Here is a 15,198-nt window from a genome sequence, read left to right as displayed (position 1 = left end):
AATTTTCATGTTTTCAAACTATAATTCAGAAATGTATGCTCAGGGGAACTCTGGGGTGAAAGTTTTTGAATTCGAAGAGAAAAAAAAAAATAACTGCAAAAAGTTGGAGGATAAATAATAAAACAAAATCTTGGTGAGGCAGCTACCAGCATAAGACAGACTTAACTTTGGGGTCAGGATAATTGAAATCCATCCTGACACTCGTCATCTGTGTGACAGAAAGCTCTTGGCCAAACACATCTGAGATTTCCTAAATTATTTTTCTTCTTCTGGGTATTTTTTCATCCCGGCTGAGTTCCAAACACAAATATGAGTTATATTAAGATTTTGATTGTTTGACAGAGTTCCAGGCGATAATGCGTTATATGATGACATATGCCTTATTGCCAGATTGTAAAAGAGAGGAATATAATATATTTCTTCTTTCTCCTAAATTTTATGTAATTTCCAAACAATTATGCTTGATGGGGTTGAGGGTGTTGTTTATGCTTCAACTATTGTTTTTTCTTTTACAATTAAAACAGAATTGCACTACAATTACCCTGATGACAATTAGCTGTAAGAGGGGGAGCAATTAAATAAATTTCACACAGATTGCCGCTACATCACTGCACAGCAGAACTTTCTTCCAGATCTTGGTGTCCTATTTCCATTATTTTTCACTTCAATGCAATGTAATATAAAATATATAACTGTGAAGTTGGAGATAATTGTACACGATCTTCAGCAAAAATTAAGAAAATCTATTTTTAGCTATGTTATGGATCTGCAGCCAAACTAATGATCTGTTTATAATACTTGTAGCTACAAGTCTTTTGATGAAAACATTTAGCTTTAGAAATGTAGACAATTAAATGTTTTGGTTTTATCTCTTCCACAAGCCCTGCAGGATAAAAGGGAGTGAGTCAATTCAATTTAGGCATGGACTTTGACAAAATCATGTTGATACAAGAATATGGTCTGAAAGAAACCCTCAATTTGTTTGTGTTTTTTTTTGTTGTCCTGCTGCAGGATCAAGCTCAACCCCACTCCCCAAATCCATCCATATTCCAATTAAATGTAGTTTATTAGTAGATATTATTCTGTTAACTAATCCTGCTTTAAAGTTATAGGGAAGTCATATTTAAATGTCAAATCATTCTGGCTTAAACATGTATATAAATGTACTCTTTATCAGACTATTTTTTTCCCCAAATTTATATTTATTAAAAAAAAAATCCTGTCTTAAAATATGTGGGTTTTTTCATGATCTTATGCAGGCCAGTTAGTTATATGTCAGCTTTTCATTTTTAATTTCGGCCAATCTGTCAGTCAAATTTTTTCAGTCCTAGCATCTTGATTCATATGTCGCAGCTAATATATAAGAATAATTTACTTTACCATTGAGTAACGTCCCAGTGTTCACAGGGATGGACGTCTGTCTCTTCGGCAGGCGAAGAGCTAACAAAACTGTCAGTGTTGCGAGGCAAAATAACCGACCAATCACATAAACTAAATTACATAAACTAAATACAACGGTTGGAACAGCCATTTCACTATGACTTTAAAATTTACCATAACTGTATTCTGTTTATTCAGTGTTTCCTAAAAAAAAAAAAAAAAACATTTAATCAAATCATTTAACGTGTTTCATTAAAACTGCTTTTAGTGTTCTAATTCTTGTTCTGCTCCCATTTAAAGATGGAAATTGGGCTCTTTTTAAAAAGTCTTATTGTTGGCCTCCTGGAATGAGTTAACAGGACTGAAATTCCACCTGTTTGTGTTACAGAAATTGACAGGGGAGGTTGTGGCGATCCCGGGGTGCCTGCGTTTGGTCATCGTAGCGGCGATCGCTTTCAGCACAGCGATATACTGACCTTCTTTTGCCAGTCAGCTTTTGAGCTTGTGGGGGAAAAGACCATTACATGCCAGCACAATAACCAGTGGTCTGGAAACAAGCCCAGTTGTGTGTGTAAGTAAATGTATATTTGGGATGTTTGTACTCATTTGAAGCATCATTTTTAGTGGACTTTACTAACATGTTTGATTGTCTAAAACTCCTCCCTTTTTCCACTTCTCTTTTTGCAGTTTCTTGTTTCTTTAATTTCACTGCTCCTTCAGGGACTGTGTTGTCCCCAAACTACCCGGAGGAGTATGGCAACAATCTAAACTGTGTGTGGTTGATTATCTCTGAGCCAGGAAGTCGAATACATCTCTTCTTCTCTGACTTTGACCTGGAGCCGCAGTTCGATTGGCTGGTGGTCAAAGATGAAGGTAGTAATCTTTTGATACCAAAAAAAACAGTTTTAATATTTGGTTAAAATAATTTGTATTTTTACTGCCAGTTAGGTTTTAATGATTTACAACTGAAACCTGAATTGTCCTTTTATTGCTGCTTTAAATTGTAAAATTATATAAGTCAAAGCCTTTTCTTCCAGTTGTCTTTATGAGCAGCCAATGTAGTCTTCAGACTGGATTTGGGTTAAAGAATGACTGGTCGATAACCCGGACAGAAAGATAATTGCCATTTTATGTTTTATTTCATCACATTGATCATTTTTTTCACCTCACAGTAAAACACAGAGCAATTATATTGTTGTTCCACATTTCAGGGTTATTGATTTGGCAGGTTCAAGTTAAGCCTCTGTTTGACAGGCAGGATGAAGTTGTGTTTAATTGACTGGCTGTAAACCTCTGCGTCTGCAGGGATTTTTTCTTTCTTTCGTCTTGTGTAAAGGTTTTTAGAAAATGGTAGGTTAATTGCAGCTGGGAGGGCCTGCTTCAACGTCTTTCAGCTTGCAGACAGTTGTAATGAATGACAGTTGTCTGGATGGCTCAGACAAAAAAAATTAGGACAAAAAGCTTCTATGCTTCTCATCAGGGGCTCCTAAACATTTTAGTTAATTACCTAGCTATAATGGTGTCGAATACTGCCTACCCTTTATTGGCGACCTGACAACTTGCTATACAGTAAATGCATTTATTAATTGACAATGTATTTAAATATAAAGTGGAGGACGTTATGTTATTATTATTAGATTTTTATTTTTATTACAATAATAATCTAGCCTGGCTGGAAGATGTTGAAGTCACTGGTCATTGTTAGGAAGAGGCTTAACTATTGAAACACATCTTTTTCAATACTTTTAGTAGGGGAGCTTTGAAATGGGCCTGTAATTCTGCAGTAGCAGCTTGGCTGTTTGATAATTGCTGTTTTAAGAGCCTTGGGGGAAAACACCTCCAAAAATTGACATATTTGTTATTGACCAGGACTCCTAGCTGGTCTCTTTCCCAGTGGCCAAAAAATGTGTTTTGAATTAATCTAAATACAATCAAGCTAATTCATGACACCTGTCAAAGTCTTCCATTTCAGCCTAGAAGCACAGGTGCTACAAATAGCATCAAGGTACACTAGAAGAGAAGAAAACAGGCATTTAGAGGTTAAAAAAAGAGTTTTAAAAAAGTCTATAATGTCATAAAATAAACGTGTTAAAATGAAAGTCGTTTTCGATAAAATAAAATTCAGTAAGGCTGCACTGCATTTATGTTAGTGCCAGGATTAACAATTTGAAATTGATTCCTTTCCCTTCTTTTTTGGATTTCTCATCTACTGAGTATTGAAGGCAGACAGAAATTTATAATTTAAGAACAGACTTTTTTTTACCTTCAGACTGCCAAGTTAGACAGCAGGGGGACACAAAAAAACACTTTTTTAATATTTGAGGATGAAATGCAGTAATATAGCCTGATGTGTTAAGTGCAGCGGGAATTTCTTATCAGCAGCACTAATATTCTTTTGTTTTATTTTTTTATTTAATTTTTTTTCTGGGAGGCTGCATTGAGCTGCACTCTTATTTCTGTCAAATAAACTCAAACGCACTCCTAAATTTACAGATCAAATGTGATAATTCAGTCTTCTTTCTTAACCATTTAACATTAATCTTCTATCGTAAGCAACAATAACAATATTTTTCTGAGACAGCTGCATGCTGCCATGCTCTCCTCTGTAGCTTTTGTTAAGTCACCCTCAGTTTTTTTTTTTTTTTGTTTTGTTTTTTTTTGTTTTCTAGATATGCATCTACAGGGGAGAGTCAGCAGGAATTACATTCGACCATTATTGAAAAATACTATAGGGTCTATAACTAGTCTTAACTCAATTTCTCAAGTCACAAAAAACTAGATACTAAACTCAAGTCAAAAGCATCACATTCCGGGAACCCCTAAACTGGAAAAATCAACCTTTGGTTACAGAACCTCCAGATATGCCAAGTTTGAATACACTCATTAGGTACTGAAACAAGTTGTAAACTTTATGAACAAAAAATTACCAAACATCCATCAATTCATTGCTTTTTGCTTATCCAATGTCAGGTTACAGGGTTAACAGGTCAAGGAGGAAACTGGAGCAATCCCTCCCATTCAGCAACATCCTCCAGCCTAATCAGTTGCATCCCAGGGCCTTCTTATTTTCTGTGTAGTAGGACATTCACAGTAAACCACCTAAGAGAATTACCAAGTGGGCAATCCAATGCAATGCCTTAACTACTTTGACTGATTCCTGTTAATACGGAGAAGTAGCTGCTCTGTTCTGAGCTCCCTCCAATGAAGGGGTTTTTTACCCTATATACCCATCCTTTGAAGGAAGCTTGTTTTTTTTGCTTGCATCCAGTATCTTTATTTTTGGACCTGATTAGTGTCTCATAAACAGAGATATGGGTGAGAATGTAGACAGATCAGTAAATTAAAAGTTAAGCACACTGGTGCAACCTGAGATCAAATAACTGTTTATGTTTTTTTAAATGTTTTACATTACAAAAATAATTATTGACCTGTGTCTTTTAATTAAACATTTTTGTAGTAATTGATTAAGAAATTTGTTCTGTACAGGAACGGTATTATATTCCTGCTGGGCTTTAATATATGATATCAGAAAGATGGAACAGTTAATAAAAGAGAGAAAAAAAACAACATGAAAGTCATATAAAACAGATTACATTGAATTAAATTAAATCCAGATCAAATATGAGAATATGAAAAGTACTTCTCATAGAAATATCAAATGGGATAGGCCTCACCTGCAAATCTAAACTGTACAATTGATAGTTTTAAATGTAAGCTACACAGTGAACTTGAAAATTAACACAAGCAATTACTAAGGAATACATTTTAAAGTTGTTTACCTTAGTTGGAGATAGGAATTTTAACCAGTGCAGAAAATACATAAATGAATAGTTATGTATGCTTTTCACCCTCAATTCGTCAGTACAATGGGCATTAAGCCACATCTGGTCTATCAAGAACTGCTCAATCTAGATAACAAGCCGTTCTTAACCCCTTACTCATTGTTTCATGTTAAATTAATACAGTTGTTCATAAAGTTTCATATCTATATTTTTACATTACGAGTGGTGCCTTCTGTAGACGTATTCCTGGATATAAACTTTACTTGCATATTAGGTACATTACATAATCAAATTAATAATCTGGGCAGTGTTCTGGTCCTCCCCTTGTTATTTTATTGTATTCCTCATAAGTTGAGGAAAGTAGTTTTAACACACATGTGCCACAAAGAACACAGAGGATGCATGTCTTGGGCAGTTTTTGTGGGAAGCTTTGGGGTCATTCATCGGGTTCCCAGTGAGGTCTGTAAAGGCTGTAGAGGGCAATCTTAAAGTTATTGCAATCATAAAACCCTACGGGGATGATGGGCCCTTTAAATCTTTCCTGCCATGGTGTTAGGACATCTACAGTAGCATTAACTGAAAATGAGATATTATAGCCTGTAAAGAATATAGTATGTATGTAAAGGATATTTTCTCTCAACTGCATTTTTATTTCAAACAGGAATCAGGAATAGAAAGATTAGAATCACAGTAAAATAAAACACTGGAGTCCAGAATACATTTTCCCCCATTATATTATTTGTATGCCAATTGGGTAACAATAATAAAAATCTTGGGAAACTTTGTGTTTTAAATTCTTCATCCCATCTTCAGCCCTAACTACTCTGACTAATCAACAGAACCTTCCATCAAGCAATATTTTCAAACAGACCAACACAAACTGAAACGGATGCTTTAAAAAAAAGTTTTCCTGGAATGAACTAAAGTGTATTCTCTTATGTCTCCAAAATATTCAACCTACTACAGCTGCAAAAACAGTGCCCCAATATTTTTAATGGAGCAAATGCCTTCAAAAGCTAGGATGCCTAGATATTCCAAGAGGCACTATTTATAGATTAGGAAAAAGGAGGGTTTTAGTATCCGCAAATCACTGATGGAAAGTACAACAGTCTCATCAAATCCTAACTTCGATTGTTCACAGACCTTTTCATCTGGTTGGTACAACCTCCCTTTATGCAAAGCTGACAGTAACTTTCTTTACAACAACTCAATGTACTTTTGTTACTTGTGACCAAAAAGTAGTGAAAATATTTATTTAGCTAATATTGAACCTAGAATCTTAACAAGGGTTTTACATGAATTTAGCATTTTTAGATAAATGTATGAATCCAAAAACACCTTAAAAATCACATCCAGACTGGTAAAGGTAATTGTAAAATATATTTTTGAGCATAAAGTGTGGTTTGTATATCTGTTCACATGCAGTAATCTTATAACATGTTAAACCAAAAGCTGTAAATAACATCAGATAAAAATGTTAAGGTTTGAATGTGTAGATATTTTAAAATGACTTTATCAAATATAAACATATTAAACATATTAGCAGCAACCACATTATTAGTTCCACATGTTCAGTTGCTCGTTAACACCAACTTCTATTTAACTCTGAATTATATGGTACAGAATATTTGGACATTAAGATACTAATCCTTTTGGAGGCCATTGTACTTCATTAACAGCTACTGTCAACAAACCTCAGTCATGTAGATGACTTTGGGACGTAGTCCATCTCAAGAATTACATCATGCTGCCACCCACACCTGCTTTTAAGAATATTTTCCTTCTGAAGAAGCTTAGTGAAACCTTTTTGCACAAGCATTCGTATGCATACATACCATGCAAGTTAGGTTCCAGGTGTTTACAAATACACAATAATACTAGACACTAAGCTGCTGCTACAGATATATACTACCCTGATTAATATAGTGTAATCACCAGAGGTTTTGACTGTGACACACATGGATATCTAAGGGATACAAGCTGCAAGAGCAGCTTTTTTTATTTTTACTTTGGTTGTCTGTTGTTATCTTTGTTTTCTGTTCCTCTCGTCTCATACAGGTGTGGAAGCCAACTTCTACGAGTTGCTGTATATCTTCTGAGTTGTCTGTTTTTGCTGTTTTGTGTTGTTTTCCTCTCTTTTCATGCGCTCTTTCCTATCTCTATCTCTTTCTCTCCCCTTAGTTCTTATACCCTCTTTCTTTCTCACCTCCCTTTCCATGCCCATTTCTGTTGTATACAATTTGACTCCCTAAATAATTTTCAATTAAGTTTAATATAGTCAAGATTTCGATTTTTGTAGTTAGAAGCTGTTTAATCTCCTTTAAGATTTAGCTTAGTTGATATTAAAGGCTGTAACAAGAACAAGATCTTTTCATGCCCCTCTTTCCTTTGCTTTAGGATAACATTGTTTATGTCCTCTTTTCTACATTATTTCTCTGTCTTTAGGATGTTTTTGTGCTCATGTTAGACCACTTTGAAAGTTTCTTATTTCAGCATAATTGGTCAAAATCACTTTTGATCAGAGTAGTTTTTTCCCATGCTTTCCCATACTAATGTTGGTTAGGCCTAAATGCTTTTTGAGATTTATCAGAAACTTAAAATAATTACGATCACTAATCCCTGAATTGGCTAGTTTGTATATTTGCACTGCTATAGCAAGAGACACAATATTAACAGCTTGTCTAACAGTTTCAGAATACAAGAACTACTGGGAAGTAGGAACTATGAGGACTGTCAATACATTTTCACTGCTCATACATTGTCAGAATTACAGTATTCTGTTGGTATAAGGAAATTATCTTACATTCACATATTTCATTCAGTGGATAATGAAAACTTGTAGATGGTGCAGTTAACCTTTCAGTAGATATCAGGACTGAGAAGCTTCACTCTCCAGGGTAAAAGTTTGGATCCAGTACACAGTCTTGTACTTCGACTGTTCTCTCAGGACCTTTTGAGTAAACAAATATTTCCCTCCGGAATGTTCGCTTTGAGTATTGTCAGCTTGTGAAAGATGTCAGTGCGATTATGTCTGGAGAGTTTGATGCCGAGAGGGCCAACCACAAGGCTCTCTGCTGTCACATAGTTCAGGCAATTGATGTGAGCATTCCGGTTTCGAAGAATGTTTGCGGTGCTGTCTATTTGAAAACGTTTGTTTTAATTGTTTTGTTTTCCTTCCTTGTGTGTACCTCTATGATTTAATTTTCCAATTCTGCTTTGCTGCCGGCACATCTACATGTTTGAGTTCTATTTTATTCTGTTCTGTTCTGGTTTTTGGTCTATTCTGTTTTAATCTACTCTATTCTGTTCTACACTGCATGAACTGTGGGAAGAATAGTGTTAGTTTTTCATGTCATTTACTGTTAATTTCACATTATACTATTAGATTAAAAATAATTTATTGTGAAGTGTCATAACAATAATACTCTCACTTTGCACACTTGTGTGCATACAGTAGTACACTCCTACACTATTAGAAAGTGACTGGAAAACACATTCCCTAGTTAACCTAGAAGTGGAAAATTCAACAGTATGAACAGGAATACTTCAAAGCTGGACTTTGACGGATTTAGGAAGATCATATTCCCTGTACTCTTTGATTTGATATAAAAATGGTTTGTTGATGTTTCGAGGCATCTCTGAAAATCTCATCTGCAATTTGTTTTATTTTAGGTCTGTCTGAGGCAACAACATTTGGGACCTTCTCAGGAAAAGACGTTCCATCACAGATTGCATCAAATGGACATATAATGAGACTGGAATTCCAGTCTGACCATTCCAATACTGGGAAAGGCTTCAATATCAGTTATACAAGTATGTACTGCATACCTGTTTACCTGCTTCTGTCAGTCCTTTTGATAGTGTGTGCTCTACAAGGTGTTTAGGGACATTGCTATGTGGCCAGCCACAATGACTTACATAGTGTGATTTCAATACACAGTGATTCTCTATGTGGAGACTCTCAAATTCACCAGACCAATCACATAGTGGGAGGCAGGTGTTTACTCTTAGCGTCAGAATTGTACCCATAAGAGTCATGAGAATGGCCGTAAAGGAGCAGTATTTTTATGACGTTCTTTAAAAAAAAAAAAAAGCTGGAAGCTATTATTCTACCATGAGCTGAATATTTCTTTAAAACCTCAACAACCACCCGTTCTAAGGGCTTTTCTATTTAAATAGATCTGATTGGTCCTTATCTGTATCCACTGACCTTTTTAGTCCAGACTTTAAAATCAGACTCAACCTGGTCCTTTCCAGACTAATATACCATGTTTACAGATTATGTCATTTTGGCTTAGCTAATTTTACTGCAATGTGACAGGACATATAGCTGAGGGTATCTTAAAATGTTCTCCATCGAGAGTTTGAGAAAACAACTTTTTTTAGTAGCAAAATAACTGAATGTTTGGGATACTCTAACAAGGATTAACTTTTAATCCATATTATGACATTAAAAGAGATTGTAACCCGACATGTCTTTGCACAACAATCAGTCTGGAATTGCATTTTTTCATAATTTGAAAAAATATATATATATTTTTTTATGTTTATTAGGAAATTTATTCTGATAATGACAACCATTAAAAATAGCATTTCATTGGTTGTCCATACTTTCAGAACTAAATACAGGGCTTTAAGTATTTGGAAAATATTATTTGGCTTTCCAACTTGTCCTGGTTTCTCTCTTATCGTGACTTTCCATTAGTCCATAATCAATATGCTCTGATAAATTCTTGCAAGTGGTGTTCATTTGTTAACTTAACCTTGCAATTGTAAGTAACAGCTAAGTCGAATTGGATCCTTGTCAAACCACATAATCTGCAGCATAACTAATTAAAAGATGCCACCATTATAAAGTTGACATACATAGCTGGAGCAGATAGCTGCAACTATATCCTAATCATCATTTAAACTTTATGAAAAGTTCGATAGCAGTTGAGTTGAAATATGTTTAATTATTTCTTTACTTGTGTTATTCATTGTTTAGATAAGTGTTGAAAGCTCCAAATGAGGCAAAAGACTAAATTCCAGTAAAAGTGATATACAAAGTAAAGGTGATAGCATGAGCAGTCTGATTAGCTCTGCTTTATGCAGGTCATCAACTTGTTAAGGTCTGTTTCATTCTGTGAGACTTTTAAACTGACTTTTGCAGCCTGTGTGTTTACCTGGAATGCTGTAGGTCGAGCAAGTTGTGCATGAATGATTTTGATTCATTTTGTATGATTACTATGCAGCTTTGCACCATTTCACACACTGCCTCCATAAATGACCTTGTCTCCAGCTCTTCCTTTAGGGGTGACATTTGACATATTAAATTGCTTTTTTTGTTTCAGCATATTTATAAAAAAAAAAAAAAAAGCTGCTTACAAGAAACTTCAATGCGTTTGTTATTTATCATATGTACAAACTTGAGTAGTTCCCACTGAAATTGAAAAAGTTTCCAATTATGAGCTTTTAATGATAACATTTTTGATTCCCTACTTAATCAGTACCTGTTGACATAATTAATACAGGGTATCTTTACCCAGTTTAGTAATATGGGCCATTAACATTTTAATGTATGTGTTAGTTTTAACAGAAGTTGCTTGAGGTGTTTTTGTACTGCTTGAATAATAATGTTTTTAAAAAGTCGAATATGGTGATGACACACACAAGACTGCTTAAGGCAGTTTATGGAGCCAAATAATCAGTCCTAGCTAATAACTGTTCCTTTAAATTATTATTTTTTTTGTTTGGTGTAAGCTATTTGCAATATGTCATGTTTAATTTCTGTTGTGATTTTTTGTATTTGAAAGCAGGGTTTTATTTTTTTTTCAAGATAGATGCCACTATTATTAGTACTTCTTCACTGTGAAGATTTTTAAAGTTCGGAAAAAGGCAAGTAAATTCAAAGAAATAACAACAGTGGGGGAAAAGTGCTGGACAGAACTCTAATGGGCTCAATTGACATCAAATTCACACCAAACATTAGTAACAATCTGGATCAGGGATGTCAAAGTCAAATACACCGAGGGCCAAAACAAATAAATTAGCTACAAGCCGAGGACCCAACTGGTTAAATGTTTATTAAAAGATGTTGAAATGAACATCGCCTATTGAACCAAGACCTAACACATTTTTTTTAAACAAAATATTAATCTCTAAATTATTAAGAAACTTTTATTATATTAATAAACTTATTGAAATAAATACATAAATGAAAGTGCATGCATTATAAACCGAAAATGAATTACTGTGCTGTACTATGATCCTACAGATCACTGCTTTCAAATAGTAAAATAAGAAAAAAAATCTAAACAGTTGTATTCTCTCTCATGCCTCTTATCTGCAGTCTATTCAAATGAAAAATATGAAAAATAAAATAAAACATGAAAATCTATGGCACACAGACAAAACAATACTTTCTTCAAAGAAAAATCACGTCTTGTACAAAGAAATATAAAATTTTTGTGATGAAAGATGACAGCGGACCCAGAATTCAGCCAGAGGAATTTATTAAACAAAAAGCAGAGCAATACCAAAAAGGACATAAGAATCAAAAAGACTACAGACTACAGGTGTCAGCAGAGGCTGATTGAAGCCAAAATAAAAGGAGCCTGGATTGAAGAGAGGGGAGCTGATCCTGCTGGTCAAAGAGACGGACACGCTGCCGAGCGAGGGGCAGGTGGGATCCGCACTTCAGGCACAGAATACTGGGAGGTGAACAGACGGCAGTCAGGTGAGAGGTCTGCGCTCCGTCTCGACCAGAGTATCGTGTGGATCCAAGCTGCCCCTAGCTCATCAGCGTGTCCCCTCCCTCCATCCAGGCTCCTTTTAATTCGGCTTCACTCCGCCTCCTCAGGCCACCGACTTCAGCCCAGCTTAGATTGTTAAAGGATGAAAAGCAAAGACCAAAACAATCCAAACATGCAAAGAACAACAAAAAGAAAAGAAAAACACAATTTTGTTTTCCCCTGAGAATGTAGATTTGGTGCGTGCAACACATCCGCACCAACACTACATTCCCCACAATGCAACGGCAGGATGCGAAGTCAGAGCAGCAAGCACAAGCGGCCGTGGCCTGTGGGCCAGTTCTAATGGTAATTAAATATTATCCAGGGGGCCATGGATAAACAATTCAGGCCTTGACTTTCACATATGTGATCTAGATTATCATAACATACAAGACAATCAAAAACAATAAGTCTTCGTCTTCGTCGTCTCCCGCTTTATCCGGAACCGGGTCGCGGGGGCAGCAGACTAAGCAGAGACTCCCAGACTTCCCTCTCCGCAGACACCTCCTCCAGTTCTGCTAGGGGAAGCCCTAGGCGCTCCCAGGCCAGCCGAGAGACGTAGTCTCTCCAGCGTGTCCTGGGTCGTCCCCTGGGCCTCCTCCCAGTGGGACGTGCCTGGAACACCTCCCAAGGGAGGCGTCCAGGGGGCATCCGAAGAAGATGTCCGAGCCACCTCAACTGACTCGTCTTGATGTGGAGGAGAACCGGCTCTACACTGAGCCTCTCCCGAATGACCGAGCTCCTCACCCTATCTAAACAATAAGTCCATTAACATTATTGGCGTCAGGTATTGCTTGTATTATACAATTGGACCCTTTTATTAATAAAAGTGACATAAAATGTTGCTATTTCTGGTCTGCTTTCTTAAATTCAATTAAAAAAAAACTGAAAATAAGTTGTGTTCAAGTCAGATGATTGTTTGGTTAATTCTTTCTTAATTCTTTCATTTTCTTTCTCGTACAAATAGTTTCCCTGGCTGTGAGTTCGATCATTGTCTTGCTTGAAAATGTGATTGATTCATCTTCAGCTTTTTATAAAGAATGTCTCCATATAATAACAAAAGCTCTTCATCATTTTTTTGCTTGTCTGAGCTGTTGGTATGATGTTATCTTTTTATGTCCCTTACAATAAGGTTTAATCCAGTGAAGTTTTCTTTTCTTTACTTTTTGCTCTCAGTAATTTCTTTTTAACCTCCTCTCAAACACATATTTTTCCTGGTGCATTAGACACAGGGCTGCTGTTTTTATTTGACATCTGAGTAGAGTCAAACAATGTCTTTGAAAATTATATGCATTTTGATTTATAGAGTCTATTTAATACAAATCTGTATTCTATCATATAAGCGCTATGATATGTGCACATTCTTTAAATTTGCATGCTCACAGTTTCTTCTGTCCCTCGTTTTTTTCCTCTGTGTTTTTCATTTCATTTTGAGCTCATTTCCTCCCCATCAGTAGCTAATCAACCTGAGACATGTCAAATCATTGGATATGTGCTCTGCCTGGAATCAGGTTAATCTCTGGAATGTGGATAATATAAGCCAAACATGACAAGGTTGAATTCACATACAGATAATTTCATTCCCATATTTCTGTACCGGTGGAGTTGTCACATTTAATGACATTGATAGAGCAGTGGTGTCCTATTCATTTATGTTTTCCTTATTATTACCCATTTTAGGCTTAGATTGTATTGAAAACCAACATATAATCAAATCATCCATTATAGAGGAGACTTTTTTTAATCCATTTTAATGCAATGCCTGTTTTATACATGTCAGCTATATACTGCATTTTTTTCTATTGAAAATTGTTAATGGTCTGAATTTATTTAGTTCTGTTCTAGTAATGCTAATCACTGAACGTGCTCAACAACATCTGCCCTGACATCTGACTTAACCTCTGTATTCTTTGGAAAAACATTTGGTTCTAAGTATTTTGCTTTTTTGACCACTTTTCTTTTGCTTTGTCCCCTACAAGCATTTGGGCAGAATGAGTGTCATGACCCAGGTGTTCCAGTCAATGGACAAAGGTATGGTGACCAGTTTCAGCTCGGCAGCTCAGTGGCTTTTCGCTGTGATCAGGGATTCATCAGAACACAGGTAAAAATGTGACTTCTTACTTCATCAGCTATTTTGTTCTCAAGTAAAATCCGTATACTTTTTAGCAATGCACATTTTAGAGAGTAAAAACAACTTTGATGAAACTATTTTTTTTCCCAGGGGTCGGATCAGGTGACTTGTATCATTCAGGATGGAAATGTTGTTTGGTCTGCAGCTGTTCCCCGATGTGAAGGTGAACACAAAGAAATATTTCTAATATTGCAAAGCATCAAAGAAATTTACTCCCAATTTATCTTTTCAACAGAAGAGTGATTTTTTTTTTCATACATTGCTTTTAATTTCTCCACACTGATGATGGATGGATGGAATATTATATTGAATAGCAATGCCTTAGCTAATCTGGAAACATACGCTCAACAATATAGAAATGCAACCCTTTTGGTGTTGCTCCCATTTTGTTTAAGAGTAACTCAACGATCTAAAACTTTTTCCACATACACAATATAAAAATATCCCTCAAATATTGAGCACAAACCAGTCTATATCTTTGAAAGTGATCACTTGTCCTTTGCTTAGGTAATCGACACTGACTCAAAGGTGTGCCATGTCAAGATACTGATTAGACACCAAGATTAGTGCACAGGGGTCGTTTAGACTGCCCACAATAAAAGGCCACTCTGAGAAGTGCAGTTTTATCACAAATCACAATGCAACAGATGTCGCAAGATTTGAGGATTTGTTCGCTGACAGAAGGAATGTCAACCAAAGCTGTTGCTCATGTATGTTCATTTCTCTACCATAAGCCGTCTCCAAAGGCATTTCAGGGAATTTGGCAGTACATCCAGCCAGCCTCACAACCGCAGACCACATGTAACCACGTCAGCCACAGACCTCCACAGCATGTTCCCCTCCAAGATTGTCTGAGACCAGCCACTTAAACAGCTGCTGAAACAATCAGTTTACATAACCAATATGTCAAAAAAACCATCTCAGAGAAAGCTCATCTTTATGTCTGGTATCTGGCACGTTGGAGATGTGTTCTCTACCCGCATGAATCTCGGTTTACACCGTTCAGGGCAGGTGGCAGACAGCATGTGTGACATTGTGTTGGTGAGCGGTTTTCTGAAGTCAATGTTGTGGATCGAGTGGCCCGCAGACGGGTCATGTATCTGTTATGGATGAAGAACAAAGTTGCATTTTA

General features: G+C 36.0%; 1 protein-coding gene across 1 annotated transcript in view; it reads left to right on the top strand.

The window, feature by feature from the left end:
- LOC119797587 (CUB and sushi domain-containing protein 1-like) overlaps nucleotides 1–15,198 on the top strand; it is a 404,138-nt gene that overhangs the window by 195,765 nt on the left and 193,175 nt on the right. The window contains exons 11-15 of the mRNA XM_038306729.1: nucleotides 1,769–1,951; nucleotides 2,068–2,253; nucleotides 8,835–8,975; nucleotides 13,915–14,036; nucleotides 14,157–14,229. Of these exons, the coding sequence (XP_038162657.1) occupies nucleotides 1,769–1,951; nucleotides 2,068–2,253; nucleotides 8,835–8,975; nucleotides 13,915–14,036; nucleotides 14,157–14,229 (705 nt within the window). The remainder of the gene's footprint in view (nucleotides 1–1,768; nucleotides 1,952–2,067; nucleotides 2,254–8,834; nucleotides 8,976–13,914; nucleotides 14,037–14,156; nucleotides 14,230–15,198) is intronic.

The sequence above is a fragment of the Cyprinodon tularosa genome, unplaced genomic scaffold (genome assembly GCF_016077235.1).
Source record: "Cyprinodon tularosa strain WSP-4 unplaced genomic scaffold, ASM1607723v1 ctg59, whole genome shotgun sequence".
NCBI lineage: Eukaryota > Metazoa > Chordata > Actinopteri > Cyprinodontiformes > Cyprinodontidae > Cyprinodon > Cyprinodon tularosa.
This window is presented reverse-complemented; position numbering and strand designations above follow the sequence as displayed.